Source organism: Ambystoma mexicanum, chromosome 7p, assembly GCF_040938575.1.
Source record: "Ambystoma mexicanum isolate Mex_15411 chromosome 7p, UKY_AmexF1_1, whole genome shotgun sequence".
Lineage (NCBI taxonomy): Eukaryota > Metazoa > Chordata > Amphibia > Caudata > Ambystomatidae > Ambystoma > Ambystoma mexicanum.
Genome location: NC_090939.1, coordinates 400,803,606 through 400,830,397, shown reverse-complemented (window position 1 = coordinate 400,830,397; position 26,792 = coordinate 400,803,606). Strand labels below are relative to the sequence as shown.

Genomic DNA, 26,792 nt, shown 5'->3' with positions numbered 1-26,792 from the left:
CAGGATGACTCCCTGGCTGCCTTCCAGGTCAGCAAGCCTAGGCCACGTGGATCTGGGGCAGCTATGTCATCTGCTGCCCCAAGTATGCAGGGTGGGGAGGCTGCAGAGGCAGCTGCAGCTCCATCCGCCCCAGCTCTGACTCTCCCAGCCAGGACAGTGTCAGTCCAGCTCCATCAAACTGACGTTCCCCCTGCCAACATTACCCTGCAACCAATGCCTGCATCAAGACCTATGGTCATTGTGCATTCCCACACTCCTACTACCCAGTCCACCGGTGATTCTGCCCCTACTGACCAGAGTGGCGTAAGCCACTCTGGCTCTGCTCCACCTTTGAAGAAGAGGAAGAAGGGTGCTCTGGCACGACAGGCTGCGACCCCAGACACGGCTACACACTCCGGTACCTCAAGGAAGCCTTGCTGTAATGATCCGGAACTTGATGCACTTGTGGCCTATGTGTCAGCACATAGCCGCGAAATGGTGGTGACTGCACTGTGCAAGACCACACCTGGTCAACGTAGGGCACACTGGCAGACCATCGCGGACCGCATAAGTGCCCTTGGATTTGTGAGGCACACAGCTGATGATTGCTACAAGCGGTGGAATGACCTGAAACACAGAGCAAAGAACAAGCTGGCCTCAAATCATGCCGCTACTCTGGTGACTGGCGGTGGGTCTCCACAAGAGGACAACAAACTCACTGAACATGAGTCTGTTGCTGGGGCCTTCGTCACAGAGGAACAGATCCAAGGTGTGGGAGAACTACCTGATTATGATGCATTGTCCGGTGAGTGCCCATGCATGTGTGTGTAATGCATGTGTATGTTGTTTGGGTGATGGGTTCTGATTGAGTGCCAGGTGAGGGTGTGTGTGCCTGAGTGGTATGGGTCACCCATGTGCTTCATCCAAAACATTCAGCGGCCTTGGATTTGGGTGTGACAGTATCCCTTCTGCCCACAGTAGTAATTTAGCGCAACATTACGGCAGTTGGCCTTGAAGTGGCATCTTGCAACAACATTGTTTGTATTTTTCAGTGTTCGTTCAGGCTGATTGTTTCAATTCTCCCACTTTTGCTACGCATTCCTCAGCTCTATTGTCACATTTGTGACATGCTTCTGTCATTGATGAACCCCACATTGGCCCACATGTGTTACCTTGTTAGGTGAATGATTTGACCATGCAGGTTGATTGAGTATTGGCCTGATCACATACATTTTTGGGGCCTGTTTGAATGTGGAACATGATAGTTGTTTCCTGTCATGTTGAAGTGCACAACCATTGATGTGTACATCGGCCTGCAATCACTGTATTTTTGTACACTGGATGTGTTGCAATGTGTGGCACATGCCTATTTTGTCACATTATGTAGCATTTTTCATCTCATCATGTCCATCTCACATGGATGGCTGACAGTATTCATTCACTGACATATGGATGTACTTGTGGAATGTACCATGGCTATGGTACATGCCATCTGTGTGATGGCATGTGTCATGTATGTGTATTGGACATGCCACTCACAGGCCAATGTGTGATGGCAGTGCTACCCAGCATGCAGCAAATGTGTTGCTCTTCCATCTTGGTGTCATCAGTGTCTGCCTTTTGCCTCCCCTTCCAACTCAGTGACAGTGCATGCATGGGAGGGTTATAGTCATGTGGGACATGTGTAAATCGGGTACTGGTTCTGTAGCTTGTCAGGACAATTTGTGTGCTATGGTGCTAATGCCTGTTTCCATTTTTTGTCTTTCATGTTTTTGCAAGGGATGACGCACTTGATGCTGTTGAGGTTGAGGAAATGGTGCAGACCCAGGAGGGATCGCAGGCACGACCGGGCACCAGTGGGGGACGTGGTGTGGTGGTGGGTGAGAACCCAATCTTGCTGCAGACCATTCTGTTCAGGGGTGTCTCTGGGTGCACCTCCCCAGACCTCTATTCAGGTGCTGATTCGGATGATGAGACCTATGTGGCGTCGCAGGTAAGTGTTTCTGGCAGGGATTCTGTTCTGTCCAACCCACCTGCACCAGGGGTAGAACACTCTATGGGGATGTCAGTGTTTGTAAATCCGCCTATGTCGGTTACGGATGCAGGGTCACACTCCACAACATCTGATCCTGTTCCTGGGCCAGCATATCAGAGGGGGAATGCAGTCCTGCAGCCTCAAGCAGTGCCGGCACAGCAAGGCGCAGATCGCCTTGCCCCAAACAGGTGTGGTGCCCGCCGACACGGTGGCCGTACACCATCAGGCAATACCGCATGGGAACAATCCATGTACAGTATGGCAACCCAACAGGCAGCATCAGTTGAGATGATGGCTCAAGCAATGGAGAGGGTGGCCACTTCCATTGTCCCCCCTGAAAGGCAGATGGAGCAACTACAGCAGGCAACAGACTCCATTTGCCAATCACACAGGGAGGACATGTTGGCGTCCAACAGGGACAGACGGGCGGCACTGGAGACTCTACGCCAATCGATATCAATAGAGTCCAAGGGCCACAGGGAAGCCCTGAGGGTAGAACTCCATCACCTCAGGGAGACTCTTGTTGACCTTGATGCTTCCACTAACTTGAGGACAGAACAGCAGCTGGAGCGGCTCACACGTTCGCTCTCAGCTGAGATGGAGGCAACTCGGGAGGAGATCCAGGCATCATGTCAGGTGGTGCATGGGGATCTCCGCACTATAATCCTCCAGAACGAGACCTTCCACACCCGCATGCTTGCTGCCATGGAGGACCATACCAGGGCTTTGCGTGGGCTGCCTCCCATAGCACCACCACCTCCTGTGGCAGCAGCAGAGGGTGATGAGAGCAACAGCAGCAGTTCTCCCACATTGGCATAGCCGTGCAGGCCATGAGCCCATGGAGGTGTTTTTTTTTCCCCAACATCCACACAAGTGGCTGTTGGTGCGCACCCTGTCCTCGGACCTCCTAGGTGCCGCCCCCCCACCCCCCTGCCCCCACATGGCCATTTTTGATTTTTGATTATTTTTTTTATTTTTTTTACAGTGTGTTGCCTTGTGTGGCTCCCATGGGCATCCACTGTATTCTGGCTGGGCACATGCAGGCTTGTCCAGAGTTTGGGTTAGATGCTTGGGTTTGTGAGACACACACCCCTCCTGCTTCCCGTTTCCATGGGCTTGCAAAGGGTGTGCCCAAGTGACAGTGACTTACACAGTGACACTGGACTCCCATGAGATGTGTGGGCAGTCTGTAGTCAATACTGTGTATACATTCCTAGTGGATATTGTTGTTGTATTGTACACTGCATGGTGTATTGATATGTGCTTGTGCATCTATGTCTTCCTCCTAATTTGCAGGTTCATTCCTCATGTCTTCACAAGGCGGTCTACTTTGGAGATGGAGTTCGCGTTGTAAGCAGTGCACTTACACATTTGTGTGGCAGCAGCACTGTACAGTTGGAAGTGGTCGATGTGCTGGCATAATCAGGTTGTAAGACTACCACTACTTTAACTTAGTACTGTCATGTTTATGCTATGTTTGAGGTTGTGTAGTTGCAGTTTCTATTAGAGACACTGTACTTTGTGACACTTGTGTCATGTTTTGGGGATTGCTTTGTTTGCTCTCACATAGCATGACATGCCATGGTGTGTTGGGTGGCGGTGCTGGGGAGGGGTTGATGTGACATGGCACTGTTGTCATGTTGTATTTTGCAAGGGGGTAAGGAATTTAGCAGCATAGAAGTGTGTCTTTTGATGACACAGCATTGGTGGTGTTTGTGTAGGTAGGGATGCACACAATGTAACACTTCCAGGTGACCAATCTCAGGCTGGTATGGTTGTGACAGTTGACTGTCCCTTATGTCATCATCACTGATTGTCAGCTGGTATGTGCCAGGGCTGTGTACACTCCACAGGGGTGTGATTTTAGGTGAAGTAATTAGCCTCCAGCTGCATACGGGCTCCTCACCCCGTGCTCTTTCCCCTCCCATGCGCAGCGGCGTGCATGTGGTTGGGGATGTGGGGGCACCACCATGTCCACGGGCAGGCCCCAGCGTGTTGCAACGTTGTGCAGGACACATGCTGCCACTATGATCCTGCACACTACTGGGGGAGCGTATAACAGCTGCCCGCCAGAACGGTCAAGGGAGCAAAAGCATGACTTGAGCACTCCGAATGTGCGCTCCACTATGCCCCGGGTTGCAATCTGGGCTGTGTTGTATCTTACCTCGGGGGGCGTGGTGGGGTTCCGAATTGGCGTCATCATATGGGTGCTCAGAGGGTAGGCACTGGGGAGGTGGTGATGGGTATCATTAGTGGGGTTGTGACATTACTCAGTATCTGACATGCATGCATGTGCTGTGGCATTTATACTCACCGAGCAGCCATGTATTGCCATGCCGCCCAGCTTCTAGGTCCTGGTTTAGGGTTGACATTCTGTAAATAAAACTGTCATGGGGGGGACCCTGGATAGTTGGCATATACTGAGGTGATGATTCCCTTGGCAACACATACTACCTGGACGTTGATGGAATGCCAGTGCTTGCGGTTTCTATAGATGTGCTCTGATGCCCTGGGGGGACGTAGAGCCACATGGGTGCTATCAATGGCACCTAGGACTTTGGGGAATTGTGCCACCCCGTAGAAATCCTGGACGGCAGCCTGCCTTTCTGCAGGTGTTCTGGGCAGGTATATGTGCCTGCGGACTGATGGGCGTGCAGTCATGATGGCCAAGACCTGGTGTAGGCAGCGTGACTGCGTAGCCTGTGACATCCCCCCACTATAGCACTTGTCCGCTGAAATGATCCAGTGGCCAAGAAGTGCAGTACATTGAGGACCTTCTCCAGGGGGCTGAGTGCTTGGGAGCACAGGGTGGGTGATGTGAGGTCATCCTCCCACTCACTGACCAGGGCGAGTATTATGTGAGGTGGAAACCTGTACCTCCCATACACCTGTTCATCAGGCATCCCAAAAAGGCTGGTTCTGGGGGTAAAAATTCTGGGCCTGACTATCCTCCTCCTTTTCCTGCGGTATCCCACGACCACTGCTGCTAGGAACAGTATATTCATCCTGGCGTCTGAGCTTGTTTGTTGTTTGCGTGCACTTTTATCCTGCACGGGTCCACGTACGCCTGCTTCCTGCTGGTGTACGTGTGTCTGGATTAGCGTCTCTTTTTTGGCGCACGCGTTAGCCCCGTTCGAATCCATGAATACGTGTTTTGAACGTGCATGTGGGCGTTCCGCGCATTTGCCTCCTGTACTTCCCCCGTGACACCCACATTTTCACACGTTGTTCCCCATTCCACGTGTCACGCCCTCTGTTCCTCCTACTTTTGTTGTGTGCGCCGCGCTATGTGTGATTTCGCTGTGCGCGTAGCGCACGCTGTTTGGAGACGTGTGTGCCAGCGTGCGCCACGCAGAATTTTGGCGCACATCCTGGGATTTACACGCGCACAGACTTCCATGAATCGCTGTGCGCGATTTTGGCATTGGCACTGCGAATCGCACGCTTTCGAAAGCTTTCGCTGAAAATTTCAGCACACATTAATTCCATGAATCTATGTGCAAGTCTTTTGCCAACTTCCTGAGTCGGTTTTATTATTGATGTTCGAGTAATTTCCCCATCCCCATCCACCCTGTAGAGTGTTACCTCGTCTTAAAGGGCCTTCGGGTTCACCACCTTTTCTGTGGTCTCCACATCATTTCGTCTTTTTTAGCCACCTACCAAACTTCATTCATCCAGAAACATTCTCGCAGTACCCCCTGATATACAACAAACATGGAACAGCGTGTCTTTAATGGTCATATATGTTTGAGCAATTAATGTTGGCTATCAGTGGCTGACCTTACCACAAGTTTGTTTGGAATGGATACATCTTAAAAAGTGTCGGCCGGGTTGGTTGAGAGTAGACTGCCATGCTTTTTGTGTGTGATTTGATTTTTCACTGACTGGTGGGAAAGTGCATGTGTCTGTTGGGGGTCTGTTTACTCTTCATTGTAGGTACACATGGGTGGACAGAGTCCCCACCCTAATACTTTCTGATAGGGTATTCAGTGCCCCTTAGGTTAGATGAGGGAAGAGGGTTCAGTGTCCCATTTGAGTGTGAGCCTCTAAAGCAGTGCACCTCAGCAGAGCCTCCCTCGTGCTGGGCTGCAAACACTTGCTATTACCCTGTCTCTAATTGGTTGGATCAGTTCTTTGTTATCAGTTCAGTTGTTATCAGTTCAGTTGCAGCTTAAAGACAAAACCCCACACTGCTTATCACCAATCAAGATATCAGCAACTAAATATGAATGATAAGTCGTTCAAAGCTGTCTTTTTCATTTCCGCGATTGATTTACAGAGAAATAAAAAATAAACATATGTGTTCTTTTGGACTGTAAATTTAATCTCCTGCATGACATCCACCTGCATACCGCTATCAACGAGCGACTACAGCAGGTGCTTTTACACAGTCCCCTTTGGAGTGTGCCTTTGATTAATTCTTGCAAACAGTAGGAGAGTTTAGCGAGAACTCATTGTGTCACTTTGCAATGTGGTATTCACGGTCCTCCATTTGTAACGGATAAATAACACTACAGGAAGAAGAAATCCAATGACACAAGCTAAAAGACAGGTGTGTGTTCAAATCAGGGCGCAGTATTTCCTCAGTGCTAACATATTGCATCCAAGTGAAGCTGACAATAGCCACAATAAGAAAAAGCCCCTCTCTGGTGGTGTATGGTGCAGACATGTATTTAAATGTAAGACTTCGTACTAAAAACACGAGAAGTCCCGAGTCGGTTGCTTTTTTGATGAACCGGACTAGGTGTCATTTTGGGAGCAACTCTGCATTTTGCGACCACGGAGGTGTTAATTGGGCGCAATATAAAAAATGTTAGCAATGTGCCCGGTCTCGCAGAGACAGTGGGCCCTATACATGGACTGTTTTGCATGTTTCAAAGTGACTTGGCACTGCTGAAAAGTGACTTTACACCTGATTCATGGAACTGTGCAAAGTGTAGTTTTGCAGTGCAAAGTCAGTGGATATAAACTCAAATTCTGCATACTTATCTCACTCAAAAAACTCACACAAGCATCTCTCGCACAACAAGCCGCACGCACTTCACAACACTGCAACAACACATAAGCCAGAGCAACAGCACACGCGGACTGACATTGATCCGATACTCGCACCAAAGCGCAGCACCCGGTGTATACCCAGTTGAAGCTGCCAACAGAACACCACTCCTCTCACTATCCTACTCCCTCTTCACCTTACTAACCCATCCCACCTTATTGTTTACAGATCCGCCAGAGCGCCTGGGGACCAATTCCGTTGGTGACGGCGAGCGGTACAAATACCTTTAACATTTAACATTTAACTTTTCAGAATCGGGGAAATGTTGTCGGGGACACCGCAGTATGCCAATTAAGTGGACTGTGTGGTGCATACACCTGTGTGTAACGTGCATGCCACTGGTTCTAGATTAAGCAAGACAGCTAGGGGTCCCATTGGCCAGCATTGTGGTTTAGAGTGTACCCTGTACGTCGTAAGCTCCACATCCACTTAGGTTGCTCAGTGGGTTAACGGCCTTCTGACAGCTAGAAATGTCCAAAGACGTTAAGTAGTTGGCTACATAGAAGCTTCTTCTTCTCCATCACACCATCCACCTGGTGCGCGAGAGGCATGGTGAAGCTTCAAACACGGACACTCTTTGCTCCATCTGAGAGACGTGTTCCCGTCATATACTACCATCGTGAAATGCAATTAAGACTATTCATCCTCGGAAAATTGAACATTCCTTCCATATGTTGATAGGTCTTGGTTCTCAAAGTCAGCAACCAAAATGCCTATCCTAATTTCGCATTGTCCTTGGAAGTTCGCGTGTTGTTAATTGCCCCCAAAATATAAACACGCGAAGTCTGGTGCGGTGCTGCCACACACACGCATGCCCTTAATGCTGTAGACAGGTCGCGCATGTTGCTGATTACTCCGGCTCAGCGTGCAGCCTGCCCGGCTCGACCCCCTCCTCCCTTTTGTCCCGGTGATTGCAGCTGGGGCAGAGTTTTAAGCTCTCCGTGATGCCAGTCCTCTCACACCCTCCTCCTTTTATGCTGATTCCCTGCCCGAGCGGAGATTCCCTCCCGGCTCTGTGCAACTTCAGCCTGCTAACACCCCCTTTCCACGCCGATCACTTACTGGGCGAGGTTTCCCTCCCGGCTCTCAGCAGAATTGGGCTGGCTCCATTCTGACCCCCGCCCCACCCACCTCCATCCCTCCGTCGGTGGTAACCGCTGCTGGTTATCCCTTGTTAAGAGTCCACAGGCCGAGCTCTGTGCTTGCTCCCTGCCCGCGGTTATTGCCTTTGCCGACCAGAAATGCCCGAGGGGGTTCAGTGCACACAGAGTGCAGCAGGCACGGCTGGCTGTGCGCCCCGGAGGCCGTGCTCCCAGTCCTGAGCTGTTGCGAGAGAAGGGGGCGGGGAGCTGAGGATCACAGTGTGCCAGAGAGAAGAGCCCGCAACTCCTCGCAGCCTCCGCGCCGTGGAAGTGATACTTGCTGCAGGAGCTGCTTGAATCCGTGTGCGGTGGAGCCGACCTCCTTTCGTGATAGGCGTGTGCAGTAGCCCTGGAGGAGCGTGGATTTGTGAACATACCCAGGTGCCCTGCACGCTCGTACTCCATCCATCTACGTTCCACACGGCTGCCGTGCACAGGGAAGCACGGCAGCACTGTCTACTCGTTACATCTCAGCCCCGTGGCGGAGCCTCTGCCGGGAGGACCGGACACCTCGTGGACAGGAGAACGCTCCTTTTCTCAGCCAATGTGCCGCCTCTCCCTAGCGCCGGTCATCTCAGAGGCACGGTCCGGCTTAGAGGCAGAAGTGGTACACAGGCTGCGTGCCAGCCACTGAGGAGGGACGCAGAGCAGAAAGTCCGGGACAGGGGAGCCGGGTGTTCCGGAGCCCATGTGCGTCTCGAGGAGTACCCAGCGCACCGCTCCGCCAGGCGCACGGGGCGACGCCTGCTCTGAGCCCACAGGAGCCACCGTGGTCCTGCCGCTTTCTCCGGCATGAGACTGTTCGCGGGCGCTACCTGACTACAATGCTCGCGGACTTCCTTCATTTTTGCCTTCTCTGTGGAATACTATGCATCGCTTCTGGTAAGAACGCACACCTCTCAATGTGATGAATACTGCCTGGTAAAAGGGGAACATGGAAGGAGGTCCCTATACTAATGCGAAGTTTGTCTAGGGTCACTCTGATGGGTAAGGAGAAGCAAGTGGTACACATTTAGGAGTTGTGACAAGACACGGCTCTTAAAGCAAAATGTGTGTTTTGGGCGGTTCTGATGGAATTATTTATGCCGTTTTCTGAGTCCATGTCTTAGCCCTCTGAGTCCCATCACACAAAGGTTAAACCGTGCCAACAGGCCGATTTTGGTGCACAATGTCATACCGTTAGTTAAGTGAGGCTATCAACCAAAATAGAAACTTGTAGTTTGGTCCCCATGCATTAGAAACCTAGCAAGCATTTACATGTACCAGAAGGAGCCAGTTTTCCAACATTTTTCCAACTTGTATTATTGCCACACTGTCATGAATTGGTCCTTTAAAAAAAAAATAATAATAATGAAATGCAGTCTAGGGCCTCCACGTGCATGCATGATGTGACGAGGTGTGCTGGGGGCACACATGTCAGTCATGCGTCAGGTACTGTGGCGACTGGGAGAAGAAGTGCTTCCGGTGCTGGAGACTGCGATGATGCGAGGGGCTGATTGGTATCTGTGCCTTGAGTTCGGGAAGGGGGCTTTGCTGTATTTCCGGCTCCTGATGGACTGTCAGCACTTCAGCGCGTCGAGTGTATGTGTGTTGGGGGAGGGGCTGCAGTGTGCAAGCCGGGTGCGCGAGCCGGGCCAAACTTCAAGCGGTCTCCTGAGAGAGCATTGTCTGGCGGGAGCACTTCTTTGATGTGCCCTGGGGTTGTAATTAAGTCTTATTTCACGGGGGGGGGGGGGGGGGGGGGAAGGGGGAGGGACTTCCACTCCCTACACGGCACTGCGTGATGGCCTGCCTCTGGGAGGCGCAGCAGATAACAGGGGTATTTCCCCGAAAGTCCTCATGTGTAGGAAGTCGCCCCGGCGCTCGTGTTTGCTTTGAAGATGAAATTAGCGAGGGGGCATAATGACTCTGGAGGAGAATGTGGATGGGAGGGGCGCAATTGTATCCTGTTGAACCCGGACGGCCCCCTTGGCTTCCTCCTCCTTGGCCCAGGAGCTAGCTATCTCTCAAATCATCTGCGCCATTTCTGCCCTGTGTCCGGAAGGCTAGGCGACCTTTGACCTGTCCAGTTGTAATGTATGCACACTCTCTGGAGGTCACCGCGTCTGTCCCGCTGCTGCCCTTTCATGGATTCTCTTGTAAATCACCAATACCTGGACTCCTAATTCAAGCCATACATCACGTTTTTTAAGCAAAGCCGAGCCACAATTCCATTAAAAATCTATGCACCGTGCAGCCTCCACGTGGCATTACCTCGACAACCCCACTCAGATTTTAGAGAACCTGTACGTGTTGAAATCCACGCGCGAAACATCTACTTGTTTGCTGCAAGGTTCCCAAGCAGATGAGGAGCATGATTTCAGGCGGAAGACAGCGTCTAGCTAGGTCTGGCTTTGCCAGTTAAAGAAACACGCAGAGATAAAGACGCACGCCCCTCAATGATGTACAGCAATCACAGACACATTGCATCCACTTAAGGAGTCATCGGTGGGTGCTGAAACATGGGAGTGTAGGCTCAGATGGGGAGAGACTTTGGGTGGGGGGGGGTGTCTTACTCGTGAAAGATCAGCCAGGATCTGTGTGGTGCTGGGTGGGTTTTTCGCGGGCATTGTATATTGTATACTGCACTCTACAACAGAGTGCCCATTTCTTTACCTCCTACATTGAGGTATGTGGGTCACTTCCGGTTGGGAGTTCTGCTTTCCGATCCCAGCCAATGGGTGTGGGGTCTCTGGAAACAGGTGGCGATTCCGCACCACCTCGTCATCCTCCTTTCAAAGGTCTTTCTTTGGAAGAGTCCTGTGTGGTACCTTTGTGGTATTCTGCTCAATAGTCAGCACTTTCAGCGGTTATGCATTTCCTAATATTATGTACACGTATCCGGTCTCTGATGGCCTTTACGGTAGGTTTCCATTTTGGTGGAAGACAAGTTACACGCACTCATAATCTACACATACTACACTCACGTTTGAAAAGGTGGCAATGGGCTTATATTTCCACTTAAATATCTCGCATATCAGTGGTGAATCCTTCACAATCATGAGACTTGCCAAGGGAAATGCCTTCGCTATTCACCTTAAGTTGTTCTGCACCATGCCACGTGAAGGGGCCGGTCATTCCTGTAGGGCGCATCTGCCAGAGGTGTGGCCTTTTAGTGCGGTGGGTTACGCATGCAATCTCTCTAAGGTGGGCGGCGGGTGTCTGAATACTCTTTGGCTGCTCTGTTCCGTGATTGACATTGCCATTGGAACAGAAATGTGTATCAACACATATGGTTGTGAAATCTATTTTGGGGGTAATGTGGTTTGTGTCCCCGGTAAAGTGAATAGGATAGTATATTACACCCACACTGGTCCCAGAAAATCGGTCTCCAAATCTGTAATGGCAGCAATAGCACGGAAGCTAAAGTCTTCGAACCCTGGACTTCCAGAGGAAGGAATTACCAAGATAGACCCAAGTTAATGCGTGTGGGCGGGTCTTTGGGCCTCATTACAACCCAGGCGGTAAGTTCCCTACTTTACCACCATGGTGTAAACTCTGTTTACACCATGGTGGATGGCGGATTTACCCTTCCCCATTCCCATTTTTGCCCCATAGGGCATAATGGGAGTGGGGAAGGCGCTAATTACGGCACCGTAATTTACGGTGCCGTAATTAGCACCAAGGCGGGTTAGCGCCTTGCATTTTAACGCCTGCTAAAAGCAGGCGTTAAAATGGTAATCAGGCGTTAAACCCTTAACGGCTGGGTTGTAATGAGGCCCTTTTTGTTTCCATTGCTTTGGTGCATACAGCTCTCGATGGATCTCTACCTCCATTGAAGACGGTTCACCAAGCAGCACATGCCCGAATCTTCTCTGAATAGTTTTCAATGGAATTATGTGCATAGTGGCCTGTCAAGGCTCATACTGCTCAGCTCTACAATTTCCTGTAATGGGCTAAATTCCACAAATGTGACTGGGCTACGTCCGCCATTGGTATGCTAGTACATTGTGTTGGTAGGCCTGGAGGTGTCTATGTGCAATATCCCTGGCGTTTTAGTAGACCACGGTCTACAGGAGGCATTGCTGGTGCCTTAGTTGAACCTTTCATTTGAAGGAGGATGCAGTGTGTCATGTGTTATAATGGTCCACAATTTTTCACAGACCATGCACCTGAAAGCTTTTTGTGCTGTCTTTTCAAACACACTAATATAGCTCTTCAACATTGTGCAATCATACTTCTCTGTTCGCCAAGAATGGAGACATAACATATCCTTTGTAACCCGTGACTTCCAAACCTTCTCCATTAATAATGCTGAGTGATAACTGAGTTCTCTCCATGTATGTGTGCAGTTAGTTATCTGTTTATTTATTTATTTATTTTTAGGGCAGCCGTTGGGAAGACATTTTGTGAATGGTGCCCAAAGGAAGGAGAGGGTTGGGAGAGGAACAGTAGAGACTGTTGGGTGAAAACTGCAGGAAGAGGACCCACCATCAATTACTTTTTATAGTAGGACTGAACTTGTCAATCTACTGATTAGTACTACATGCCTAGCAAATTGTTCAAAATTCCATTCGCCCTGCAGGGCGAGTTCCTTAATTACCCACTCAACCTAAGAGAAATGCATTCTGCTCATGATGACAAATTATTTACCAGTGCTTCTATAAAATAGAGCATGTCACCATAAGCACACTTGATATTTGGTTCGATGCTGCCACCCAAAGGCTACCCATGCACAGTGAAACTTCTATTTGCCATTTACTACAAACAAAGTTTGTTTGCAGTAAATATTAAGAACAAGTTTCTAACATCCCCATACTCAACAGCATGGTGGAGTACTGTGTAAATGATTCTAATTATTCATACAATCTCCTCACCAATGTGAGTGGGCTAGTACAGTTTGCAAGTCCTGTAATATACAATCAGGTTTTCAGAGTTAGCTATCATGCAAATGATACCCAATGAAATTCAGTGCATGTGTATTTTCTGCTTACATGTCCACTAAATATATGCTCACTTTAAATCATACGCCATTCAACAGGGGCCGTTCTACTAAGTAGGAAGGATTTGCAACAAAGTAGCCCCCGATACCCTCCCATGTTCAATGAGCTGTGTGATTGGTCACAGGATAGACAGTCCAGTCTCAAATCATGTACATCTTTACTGATTCTATATTCTTTTCATCGACTTGGATTATCAAAGGGCAGTACTGATAGGCAACATAGCAGTGGCTATATGTAAGCAAGCATTGGCTAATCCAACATTTTTGGTTTTGTGTATGCATAGAATAGGCATTTGCCAAGCATAATGGTTGCCATAATGTAACAGCATTGCCATAAAATGACAACCGTTGGAAAACGTTCTCATTAAATGAACATATGATAGTGGATATAAAATGCCTATTAAATAATAGTACACAACCCAAAACTGTTTTTTTACAATGTTTGTTTTAACTGTACTTTAGTGCAAGGGACACATTTTACTCAAGTGGCTGAAGGCACACATAGTTCAGACATATTTAATAAACCAGTAGCACATTTACAACTTCCAAAAAACTTTTGACTCTTAGCAAACTGCTTAGAAACAATAGGGACAGGACAATGTTTGATGATACTGATTGTTCGAACTTGATCAAAGTGATCCCAGGAAGCTCTGTTTTGGCTAAGAAGGGACTGGTAATGGGTGGGAATGGGCATCAGGATTAGCTCGGTCATGGGCAGACAATGGAGGGATAAATAACCAAACAACACCCACAAGCTGTTTACCGCTCCACGTATGCCTTCTCCTTCCTAGCTGTATTCCACTGCATTAAGCACCACCTGATAGCCAAAATGAATGAACCATAAACAAATACAGACCCTTCGGCTCGTAGGTGGCACTCACACAAGAATTGCCCACTTCAGATCCAAAATGCTATCACTTAAGTTCACTTCTGGATACAGTAGGAAAGATCCACAGGGCAAATGGCACAGAAGTGTGTGGCTACACATAACATTCACCCACAATGTAGGGTTGTTTTGGCTTATAGTACCATTGACAATGCCATCAGACCAGAAATGCTGCTGTGGACTACACCACGGTTAGGGACTACTATTTACATTTTTCTCTTCTAGATGTGGCCAAGCATTTGATTCTGTAACTAGAAATCTGCTGTGGGTTAGGTTTGGACAGATAATCACTTTAGATGCTGGATTGTTATAGCTTATTTGCTAATTTTATATGGCCCGCCACTTCAGTTAGATTTGACAGGTCTTTACATAATGACCCCAGAGATTGGGCTAAATAGAAGAATGAGGAAAGCCTCTTTGTAAGCCCCTCCAGTTAATGTGTTTCTGGTTCAGCTTGAAGCATCCATGCCAGTTCTAGAAACTGAGCCTCCAAAAGTAAATAGATATAAATGTAGATGCTTGCCATACTCCAGTCATAGCACCGGTTGGATCTCACCTCATGAAGTTGGAGAACCGCTTTATTCAATCTTGTGACCATTTTTGGAGTCTCAGTCTGTAGCTAAATCTCAGTAAAGAGAACACTGATTCCATTAACAAAGGCTATTAAAGGGTTACATCTTGGCCGGTTCAGGCTGTGGGAGAGGCCAACACATTTATTTATTGGGAATTCACTTTCAGGTAGTGGTCACTCCCAACTCTACACATACTGAGAAGTAATGGTTGTTAAGACTTGAGTGCGAACCATCATAAGCTTCTGCAGTCAGTCCAGCATTTGACACATGTCTACATGTCATTCAGGTCAAAATTCTCTCTTGTTTGCACTATGGCTGTGAGGTCTGGGGCCATGAAGGTACACTGACAATTAAGAGTGTTGCAAATAAATGCAGTTGCTCTCTTGTGGATGTTGCACAGCCAACACTGGTCTCTTTCTTTAAGGCAGTGGTATTCAAATGTTTTCATAATGAGCCCTCCTGGAGTGAAAGTATGACACCCTCCACCCCGTAGGGGTTGGCCGTGCTAGAGGGACTAAACCATGTCCACGGGGGACAGACTCGTTAAAATATAAGCAGATTATCTACCATTTATATTTTCTCTTCAACGCAGTCATCCTAATCCTTTTTTACATTAGAAACAGTCATCGTAATCCCTTTTTTAAGAGTCTGGGGCACCCCGTGGATATCCTTCAGGCCCCCCCCCAGTTTGAAGGCCACTGCGTTAAGGTTATAAACATAGATGTTTGGTTAATAGATGAGGCAATACATTGTCCTGTTCTACATTTTCATTGGAGGCTCCAGTGCAATTCAACCACCAACTCATTCCAAAAAATATTTTCAGAAGTGCCAGGGCCCGCTGTTAACATTACCAAACGGAAGAATTGCCTTTGAAACCTGATCTTGGAGAAATGTATGTGATTAAAAGCAAGCATGTTAGATTACAATTTTATGCTGAACGCTCCCCTCACTCCCTTGAGTGAAAGAAAGTTGGCTGATCCCCCCAAATGCTGGAACTTTTGATATTTTCTCATTAAGGCAGGCCAAGTCCTCCTTTTTCAAAAGCATGGTTGCCCCCCTGGAGAGCCAGCAGCCAGCTGTGCGCCCGTAAAATCCCAGGTCTACTGTTTGAACACCACGGCCTGACAGGTGTGTACTTGGACATAGGAAAAGAAGAAGCACATTGGTCCAACTGTAATTTGGTGCTTGTGTTAAACAGAGTTAAGCCACCTCCTCACACAGTTCAACAACTACACCAAGAGTAGGAGAGGAAAACGCAGGCCAGCTTTTTACAGCATTGGATGAGCAGTATTCTACATCAGGGGTCTCCAAAGTGGATCACCAGGAGACCCCACGATAGGTTTTCCGGATAACCACTGACTCTAAAAATAATTCTGAGTAGGTTCACTGTATTTACGTGTGTGTGTGTGTGTAGCCTGGAAATATGGAATGGATTTTGATTTTCAGAACTGGACTTCACGACCTTGAATAGTCGTGTTGAGATGCCAGGTTCAAGCACAACAAGGAAACGTGTGTTATTTTAAAGTATTTTGAGAGATCTCATTACTAAGCTTGGAGGCATTTGGGCTTTAAGAAATGCTAAACGTGTAAGGATATTGTGTGGTTTGGTACAATGCGGTTTAGCATTACTTTTCGTATGTGTTTTTATGCACGGCATGATATAATTACTTGATGGGTGTATTTTCTTTTGTTATATAAAGGCTTTTTTACTTGTTTCGATTTCCAGGGGAAAACGCAAAATACAATGCTATGAAATGTATGTAATATAGAGCATTATACAATCTGAACTACACCCTATCAATGCTATGGTGGGTTTAAAAATGCATGAAAAATACCCTTCTGCCCGAATAGTCCGTCTAACCTAACAAGCCACGCACACCGCAATTCCACCCAGTAACCACCCCTGGGAGTTCACCTGCCCTTCCTTGCCAATGAGCAATGCATTGTACACATGAACGTTAGCTCAAAAAATGCATTATGCTGCTAGAAAGTGTCTTTGTCTCATTGGGTAGTAATATTGTATACATTGTCTTATCAGACCACATCATACATATATGTGTGGTACACTGAGACATTCTAATGACAAGCATTGGTATAGGGTACCGGATCGTGTTATTATTATTGTTCAGATGGGTTTAAAATGTATGAACAAAGTCGCTCTACCTTAAATGCGAGATTAGAATAGAGCATTTCAGCTAAGAAGCTATACATGCCACAGCATCACGTGGGGTGATTACTGGAGGCTTACCTCCAGTTCAGTGCCACTGAGCAATGCATTCTGGGTATGCACATTAGCTGAAAGGATGCGTTTTGCTAAAATGGCATAGACATCAAAAGAAAAGCAGGGATTTCGGGAGAATTTTGAGAGTTTGACCAGGGGCCCCTTCCCAAGGAATGGGAGTACCTTCACCGAGTGAAACAAATATGTCAGACAATGAGGGTTAAAGGCACATTTTACCGGAGATGTGTTAGCCACCTAGAGTAAGACTTCACACCACGAGAGCTGTGTGCTCAAAGATACTGGCAGGGTTTGCAGTTTTTATCAGTGTGGACAGGTGGATGGTCGAATCTGTAATCAAGCAGAATGTTATCTAACTAATTGAATCACCGCCTTAGTTTGTTTGTCTGGTCAATGGTGTTTATTTTGCGACAGATGTGCACTAGGAAATACTCACCTCCCGAGTTAGTGCAGAGGTGATGCATCTTACACGCAATGTTTTATATAAGCAGTGGTCGAGTGTACGAAAAGAAGTAGTGAAACTATGTTCCCTAAGGGCCTGCACCACTCCCCACAAACCCCATCACCATACCGCCTCACATGCACAATACAAACCCTAAAACACACGCACCTGCTTTTTAAGAGAACGTCCACTTTCAACTGCTTCCTACACTTTTATTTTAAAACAAAACCATTCCGGAACGGTTTCTTTTTAAAATAAAAGTATAGGAACGGTAAAACTTAATTAAAAGAAGTAGAGGAGCACCGCTCCCGACTGCTCCCGCCCACTTTGACCACTGTATATAAGGATAGGATTTCACCCTAAAATCATGCAGCAAGAATTCAGCATAAGGAACACCTCTTAAGCTTCAAAGGGCCTGATTCATGGAATTTTTTTGCACGGTGTAAAGTGACTTTTCACTGGGGCAAAGTGACTTTGCACTGCCAACAAACGCCCTGATTCATGGAACAGTGCAAAGTGTACTTTTGCCGTGCAAAGTTATTTTGCCTTGTAAAAATACACTTTGCACTGTTCCATGAATCAGGGTGGAGCAGTGCAAAGTGAATTTTTTCAGGCCAAAGTGGCTTTGCACGGCAAAAGACACTTTGCACTGTTCTATGACTCAGGGTATTTGTTGGCAGGGCGAAGTCATTTTGCACCAGTGAAAAGGCACTTTGCACTGTGCAAAAAATTCCATGAATCAGGCCTTAAATACTTTTTAGCTGTAAATGCCATTTTATTTGGCTTTTCCTGCTAAAGACAGAGCACCTAGCTCAGGACAGCACCTGTAAAGATATTTGTTGTTACACTGCTTTGGCTTCAATGCATGCACTTAATATCACACTGATACACTGTTACAACAAGTCTTCCTGAACATCTTTGATTAACAGCTGTCCCTGGCTGGCAGCATTCCCTTTTCGATTGTTGGTGCTTCAGCACTTTGTCAGAGGGAAGTTAATAAGTGTCACTGATAGCAGGTGGAACTATTTGGACAAGATAACAAATAAAGGCAAGTTGTGTCAATGAGAAGTAAAAATCAGGCCAATGTTCCGAAGTTTTCCATAACTTGTTGAGTCCCTAGTTGAGGAAGTTAAATCGAGAAGGAGTTCCAGAGGGTCGAGCCCTAAGTTGAAAGGGTCTTCCACCGTTCTGCGTGTTCCTCAGAATGTTTTGGGAGCCATGTTATGAGCAGATCTTTAGTTATCCGGATGGACTCTTGGGAAGCAGCTGTCAGTTAAGCATTGCTTGAAAACATCCTGTCTATAGATAATTGCATAATTGTAAGCTTTTGATTGGAATCCTTTTTGAAACGTGAATGTGGCACGTTGATGATATGGAAACATGGCACCAGGGTGGGCACAACTGCTGATTTTTTGTACCACAGGCAGTAGAACAGATTTGGAGAAAAAAAAATTGCTGCTTCCACCTTCCACACTATTCTTCCCTCGAGGAAAATACTTTTTTCTTTTTGTGTGAAAATGTTGCCTTTTTTTGCTGTGTGTTCAGGAACATTTTGTTAATGTTAATGTGAAAGGATACTTGTACTGCGATGTGTCACCACCGAGTGGTCCCTTGGTGCTCTGGCGGATCTGAAATGGAAGGAGGTGAGTTAGTGGGGACAAGCGGAATAAGTGTGGGAGAGCAGTGATGTGCTGTTTGGCAGCTTCAGTTCAGTTAACACCGTTCGCTGAGCTTGGGGGTGCTTTCCTGTCAGTAGCCGCCGGGTGATGTTGTGTGAAGCTATGTGTGGTTTGTTTTGTTGTTGCGGTGTAGTGGAGTTTGTGCGGTTTGTTGTGTTTTAGGGTTCTGTTTGGTTAGAGTTTGAGCGGTGTATGCTGAGGGATGAAATTGTTAGTGGGTTGGTTATTGGCCTCGCTATCTAGAAATGATATGTGCTTCATGTACGCGTTCTTTCTAGATGTGGCACGTGAATATCTCTGCATTTCTATCTAGACCCGGCACTGGCTAGTATTCACAATCCTGTCTATATATGATGCACACCAATATTCACAATTATATCCAAATGTGGCACTGGCCCACCTTCAAAATCCTGTCTAGATGTGAAGCAAGCTAGCATTCACAATTCTAACCAAATGAGGCATTGGTAATATTCCCAATGCAGCCTAGATGTGGCAATGGCTAATATTTGCTATTCTATCTAAATGTGGCACTGGCCGACATTCACAATCCAATTTTGATGGCAAACAATGTTTAGGCCTCTGAATTGACTGACACGTGCATGCTTGAGGCAACCATATGCACAAAAAACACCAATACATGTGTAGTGCGCGTGAGGTGGAATTGATGGTGATACTACTCCAACAGCATGCAATATGTGCTTATCTGCCAGTTCTGAGCTGTCAGTGAACATGTCCACCTTCCCTGGCCGCCGCATTTTCATGGGCCTGGATTCTGAGGTTACATGCTTTGATAGTGTGCTTTAGCAGCACTGTGTAGGGAGAGTATGTTGTATGTGTGCATTTTTTCTACTGCACATTACATTGGTTACTTTTTACCCAGTTTCCTTTAGGCCCTATACTACTGAAGATGTTGTGTTATTAGCCAGCCCTTGAACTTTAATTACCTGAAAATATGTCAACTCTCTCCGAGGGACCAGGTGCTAACATGGTCAAGTGTGTCCGGGATTGTTGATCATCATTGGCCCATACAGGTTTGCTGTCCACATCTCTGCTCAGATGCAAAGAGCTGACCTGTAAAACATACATACATAAAAAGGGACGGGCGGCTTCTATGCAGGCATTTGATTCCATGAACCAATAATTCCATCAAAATTCGGACCTGAGATTGTTGTTTTCGGTTCAGCGTCTATTTTTAGAACATGAAATGGTGCCAGAATGTTAATATACGGAAGAGGAAGAGATCGCTGAAGCGATATAGGGATTAATGGCCATTAACTGTTTGAGCTGGGCTTTCATTCAGGGACCTTTTATCTTGCCAGGAGATTAAAAAGAGGGTCATACGAAAGGGGTTTTACCAGTAGCAGATGCATTAAAACTACCACTATACACACATTTACTGTTTAAGACACCAAATCGAGAGCATTCCACTGGGTTTACAGGCTCTTTTCGGGTACATGTGTGTGCGGTGGGGCACAAAGGGAAGCTGCCAGCTGCCTGATTGTCTTAAGCATTACACACGTTCACCCACAGCACATTAAGGAGACAGAATACCCCCAAAAGAGTATTTTGCTAATGAATCACAGAAATCGTGGTTCATAGCAAATGAACACGTGTTGTGTTCCCGCTCTGATAATTAGTTCAGGCAGAAGCGTTATATGTGAACCTCCAACATTTTTGGAAAGCATGTCTGCTGTAAGGTTAACTGCAAATCATTCAGAGCAAAACATAAATCAGGGTCCCCAATTCCCTTCAGATATGTAATACCTGCATTTTGATTCAACTAACACTGTTTAATCTAGTGAGTGCTTGTGTATGTGTTTTAGGCGCTGTGGTTATTTGCATATCGTGTTCAGATTGTGGCAGCACCAGTTTTGTGTTATAATAATCATAATCATTTGTTGATGTTGATGTTTGTATTGCTTTTTCTTGGAATCCTACAATCAAATGTCACTCTTATTACACACCTGTGGTACACACTTCATCGAGGGGGGAGGGGTGGGGGCAGGGTGGTGGGGATGTGCTAGGTTGGCCTCTCAGTGGTATCACAGTCTTAAACTCATATCTCATGGCATTCTTCTGTTGCCAGTGCTACTTTGCACTTGAGTAATCCTTCATGATCAGCGCTGTTTCCTTGGCTTGTTTCCTAATTGCTGCCCAGATGAGTCTCGGTCCGCAGAGGGGTTGGAAGGGCTTCTGCTTCAGCTTGCCCAATCGTCTCTGTGCCCCTTGGCTCAATAATCAGACGCACTGCCGTCATGGCGTTCCCACTCAAAGCGCTTCAGCTTGTTCACCCTCATGTCTAGTCAGACACTTCTACATTTAAGGTGATCCGCGTCACCCTGACACCCTGCCCACATCCACATAAGACTCCACCCACTTGCCCCGCCCACATGGGTTAAAAAAAGGCAAACACCACTTTGTGATGCCAGAAAAGGAGCTGGGTTTGCTTGCAATGCTATGTATCCTCCCACGCTTCCATGTGATTGGCCACTAGCAGTATGTTTGTAGCCAATCACATGAAGGTGTGGGGGGGCACTGGTGGAAACCTGGAGACTCCACTCTCTTCCCCCTAGCACCAGAGAAGAGCCCGGAAAGCTGAAGTCTGGGCTAAACCGGAGACTAGGCAGGTCTGTTTCTAGAGCAGCACACTTTGCAATTAACACTCTCTTACCAAGGCAAATGCCAAGACTTCTGTGGGATGACCGTTAGTCACCATCAACCCACCCCACCCCCTCCAACTAGGCACACACATCTAATAAACATAGTCAGCTGCTAAACTGATTTATGTGAACACTGTCTAACTCATGAATGAAAGAAACACAACACAGCTTTGGCAATACGTGCATGCTTAAGCATGCTAATAAAGCATTATTGTATTGCGGTACTCTAATGAGGTGCGTGGAATGACCATTTTAGCAAACCAGCTCCACACTCCTATTCTATGACAAGACAGGCCTAAACGTATGATGTGTTGTGTTCACTTGTTACTGTGTAGAGCAGACCGGTGCACTGTTCCGAGGTAGTTTGTCCATTGAGAACTGCACTTGCTCACTGGACATGTATTCCACTTTGGTTACAAAATGTCGATGCTACACTTCCTGAATGGGCGAAAAGAAGGGCAGGAACTAACATTAGTTTGACATAAAAAAAGAAATAAACAGCCAACCCAAAAAAGCTAAGACTCTAATCCAGGTGTGTTTCTGCAAGCACGGGGCCAGTCGCCGAGTTGTTTGTTGACGGCTTGTCCAGAGAGAATGGAGGGCGGGAAAGTCCCGGGTATCGCTGTCTGTCTAAAAGGCTTGATCTGCCGGGCCTGCGAAGTGAACTGGAGGTCAGGCTGCTTCACGGGGACGTGCTATCTCTGCTCCGGAGGCCCGCGAGCGTGTAGGCTCCTCCCCGGGTCTCCACATGAAAGCCCCGCGAGGCTGCCTGCAGCGTCCACAGAAACGGCAGCAGCCCGTGCCCCGGCAGCGGATTGTGATTAGGGCCTCGCGCTGCGCCAGGAGCACGCCCGGCTTTGAAGATCCGCAAACAAACATGATGGGCGAGCGCGGCTCGCATTCCAGCGGAAAACTTGAACTGCTCTCACCGAGCCAGCGGTTTGGGAGAGAGGCAGGCAGCCTGCTTTGGTGCCGGGCCCCAGCATCCGTTTTGCTAGGCCGCGTTCATCGTCAAGGCACGACCGGGGCCTCATTGTTGCCGACGGCTTTCATGTCGCCATGTGTCTGTCTCTCTGTCAGAGCCCCCTTGCCTTCCCAGCAGCCCTCCTTGCCTTCCCAGCAGCCCTCTCGATTCAACGTTATATCTGCGAGGCCACATCTGGGCGCCTCAATTAAAAGCGCCAGCACATTTGGGTCACGTTTTGCACTCGGGCGCCCTCGTGACTGACTTATTTGTGTTTGTTTGGGAATGAACTGCGCACGGCTTTTCTGGCGGCAGTGGCCGCCGATGAGAAATTAAGTTCTGTGAATGTAAGACACCTGGCCTCCCGAATGAATGCCGTTTTTGTGGGATTAAGTTTCCAGTGTGGCCCGAGGCACTAAATCACGTTTCTCCCACTTCTAAATGCAATAACATGGGAGCACTAAAGATTACCTTGCCGTTTTTATCCGACCGTAGGAGTTGGCACGGAAACCGCCTCTCCACCACTTCTGCAGGAGTTATGTTTTTTTACAATTAAAACAAACTTTACCGTTCATCATGTCAGTGTGTTTGCTTTTATAACGCGAGTTCCGCTGCCCAGGGATATGCGCCAAGGGGCGGGGCATGTTCATGTTCCTATTTATGGACCAGTATACAGCATCTTTTTGCTTTCTTTTTTAAATATGTTTTTATTTGTTTGTCTTATTTTCTCTGTAATTATATTATTTCCCAGGTATGAAATTGCTAGTATACGTCACAGTGTTCTTTCAGGGCCTCTGTACAAACATCATGCATTGTCCGCTGTAAACCTTTCCCCTTGATTTTCTTATAAGGAGAAGCATCTTATAAGGTTTTTCCCAAATCTTACTTATTAACGATTAAAAAAAAAATGGAATAAGAAAATTCATGCCCGAGGGATAGTTATGAGGGTATTTACATTGCTCCTGATTTACCACTGCCTTCCCCTGATATCCCACACAATTGCAATCATATGCCCGAGATACCGTAACGTGATATGAATTACCACACACACACATCACTCTTGTATGCATTCAATTCCCATTGCCACTAAGATAGCTCCGCAGGTTGAGCGCTCGCTGCTGTGTTCTGAGTGTGATCTGCAGGTTTGAATCCTGGCAAGGCCAACTCAGCCTTTCATCATTCCGAGGCCGATAAATGACTACCAATTTCGGTTGGTTGATATTGTATGTAAATATGTACTCTGTAAAGGGCTTTGGATTAAGGTGCTATATAAATAACACATAATTATCATAACCTGATCAAATGCAAAAACACTCAAATGTTGGGGTTGTGTAGTTTATTTATATAGCGCCTATACACACGAAAGTGTTTCAAAGTTCTCAAGGAGGGTGGGTACCAAGGGGAAAAACAGCAGTTTCTCAGAGCCCTTGAAATTCTGAGACGATAATAGCCTGCATAGTGCGTAAAATACATTCAACTGTTGAGGCAAAGCAAGTAGTTCTAACAGCGATTCTGCACTTTTACCAGTGCAATTAAGGGGAGAAGACAAGAGTGAACAGACAGACAAGCATCAGGCACGTTGCATTTGGGTCGTGCAATAGCATGGAGGGTCACAGGGAGTGGGAGGTCAAAGTGCACCCAGTCGGCATAGACTGGGGTAAGTGCAGACAGAGGCACTCTCTTGGACTGTTATAAGTGCAGTGAAGGTGGGAAGGATTAGGGCCCTGAGGCAAGTGAAAGAGGGGACTGGCAGGGGTGCCTGGGACTGGTAAGACTCCGAGGTACACCAGGTGGCCAGTCAGGAAGCTGTAAGGAAGGAGAGATGGAGAGGGCAAAGGGCTAGGTTAGAAGGGTAGAGGACGGCCAAAGGAAGAGGAGAAAAGGAAGGTCTTGAGGAGTTTTCAAAACTTAAGAAGATCAGGTTCAAGGCAGAGGGCAGCAGAGAGGCTCTTCCAAAGGGAGGCACCTGCTGAGGATAAGGATCCCCCCCAAATCTCTGCTTTGAGAACCGGCTCACTCACAGAATGTTGGAGGTAGACGAGCCAAGGGCTCATGAGGAACAGTATTTAGGTAGGCCGCATTGCAGATAGGTAGGCCACAGGCCCCAGAAAGCCTTGTGGACAATGCAGAGGGTCTTGAATATGATCCTTGCAGTCTTGGGTTCTTACTTCTTCAGCTTTCACTTTGCCATACATTCACTTGTTCACACTGACCTCTTCATACCTTTACTTCTCTGATCTTTCACTTCTTCTAACATTCACTTCGTCATTACAGGGGGAGAGACTACCCGTACCCCATTCTTTTCTAACCCATATTCATTTCCTAACCTCTCCTTGGCCCCAACCCTAACCTTACAGCTATCATTGCCACCCTGACAATGTGAAAATGCAGACAAAGTACATGTTAGAAGAAGTAAATGACAAAGTGAATGTTGAAGAGATCAGTGTTGAAGTTGTTGCGTGAGTAAATGGGGGGGATACCCTTCAAGACTTCCTCAGTGCTCCTAGGCCATACCAATGCCACTTATTAGGTCTCCAAAAGCTAGGCAACATAAGCTGTAGCCTGTGTTTCATCACTGAGTGCACCTTCAAATCTCCTCTTTTCAGTAGAAGAGAATCACCACAAATCTCATAACATGTTGTTTTCTCCAGAAAACCCTTCAAAACTAGAGATCGATATTGAGTCTTTGAACAACTAACATACAAAAATAACAACATATTATTTCAATATTGGCACAGGGAAGCATTCAGGTTGTTTGGATGACAGAGGAAGGTGACCCAGTGCAGGCTTCGCTGAATCATCTCCCTTATAGATTGACATTGTGTATTTTCAGCAGTTTATGCAGGGAACCAATTACAGCGTATCTACCATGCAACCTACTGCCAATTGAATCTTAAATAATATTACAACAAGACTGCGTTTGTTCCATCATTAGTACATAATTTAATATTCACACACTATGAATGTTGCCCTCAAACCAAGTGATTGCCCCAGTCCTAAGTCATTGCACTAGCCAATATGTTTTTCAACCAATTTTGGTCCTTCTCAAGGCTGTACAATGGCAGGTAAGTTCTTAGTTAACAATTCAACATGCCACAGCCTGTACAATAGGTAATGGTAGTGTGGCATATTTTCAGTACCATTCAACACAATGCATTGCTATCTTTAGTATATCATGTAATTGTGATGCTGGAAATGCATCAGAGGGACAGGGCCTCTGAATCCTTGTCCTTTACTGCTTTTTATCGTGTGTTCTGTCATGTTTTCTGCCCAGGAGTCCATGTGGGACTCCTGGCAGTGCAGCTCTCTCTTTTGGTTTGGTGAACAGACCCATGGGATACCCTTATGGCACCCATGGGTAGGGGTACAACCCTGTGCCCCTAGTGTATGTTTTTGGGCACATGTGGGTGGCCCACAGAGCAGGGTATGGGCTGGTGGCAGCTCCATGCTGAATTTGACAGGTGCTCTGGGTGTCCTCCATTTTGGCATACCCAGGCCCTGCCATTGGGATCAGTTGATTCCTGATAGGAAACAAGATGACCCCTGTGGCCTCTTGCTTTCTATTGCCTGTTACCTTGTTTTCCCAAAGTCCTGGGAAGCCCTGACTCTGTCCCTTCCCCCTGACTGGCTGTTGGGTGGAAGTTCCATATATGGTGTTGTTGTGAAGGCCCAGCTAGACTGAGTGGAGCCTTCCCAGTGACTGTATGTTGTGGGTACCTCCTGTGGGTGGGACCTGGGTGAATGGAGTGTGTGACCAATATACACTCCTTGTTGTGGTTGTCTGGTTTCTGGCATGAGAGACAAAGACTGAGACAGCCCTGCCCGAAACTGGCCTGAATGCAGTGTGTAGTGTTGAATGGCTGGGTACTTGTCCCAATCCACATTCCTTGTTGCGAGTGTCTGAAAGGGAGGAGTGTGGCCTGAATGCACTGTGTGCCTGATTGGCTGACTGACTGCATGAATGCCCTTCTGTTTGATTGGATGCTGAGTGTGTGCCAGCAGTGTGGATGAGAGACAGAATAGTATTTCTGGGGACCTCTCACCACTGTTCAAAAGGTTCAGGGAACGTTCAGAAGCGTTCTGGAGCTGAGTCTCCACTCTAAGAGTAACTGGAACTGCTGATCCTCGACGTCCAGCTGGAAGAAGAAGACTTGCTG

The 26,792-nt window shown here is 47.2% G+C and overlaps 1 protein-coding gene across 2 annotated transcripts in view; it reads left to right on the top strand.

Annotated features, from left to right (window-relative positions):
* The window catches only part of ROBO1 (roundabout guidance receptor 1), a 2,404,538-nt gene that overhangs the window by 1,732,735 nt on the left and 645,011 nt on the right, over positions 1–26,792 (top strand). Inside the window, exon 1 of one of the 2 annotated variants that reach the window (XM_069636444.1) lies at positions 8,046–9,094. The exons of the other annotated variant lie outside the window; for it this stretch is intronic. Coding sequence (XP_069492545.1) covers positions 9,037–9,094 — 58 coding nt within the window. The 5' untranslated portion in view covers positions 8,046–9,036. Of the gene's footprint in view, positions 1–8,045; positions 9,095–26,792 lie in introns of those variants that run through there. 2 annotated transcript variants of the gene reach the window in all.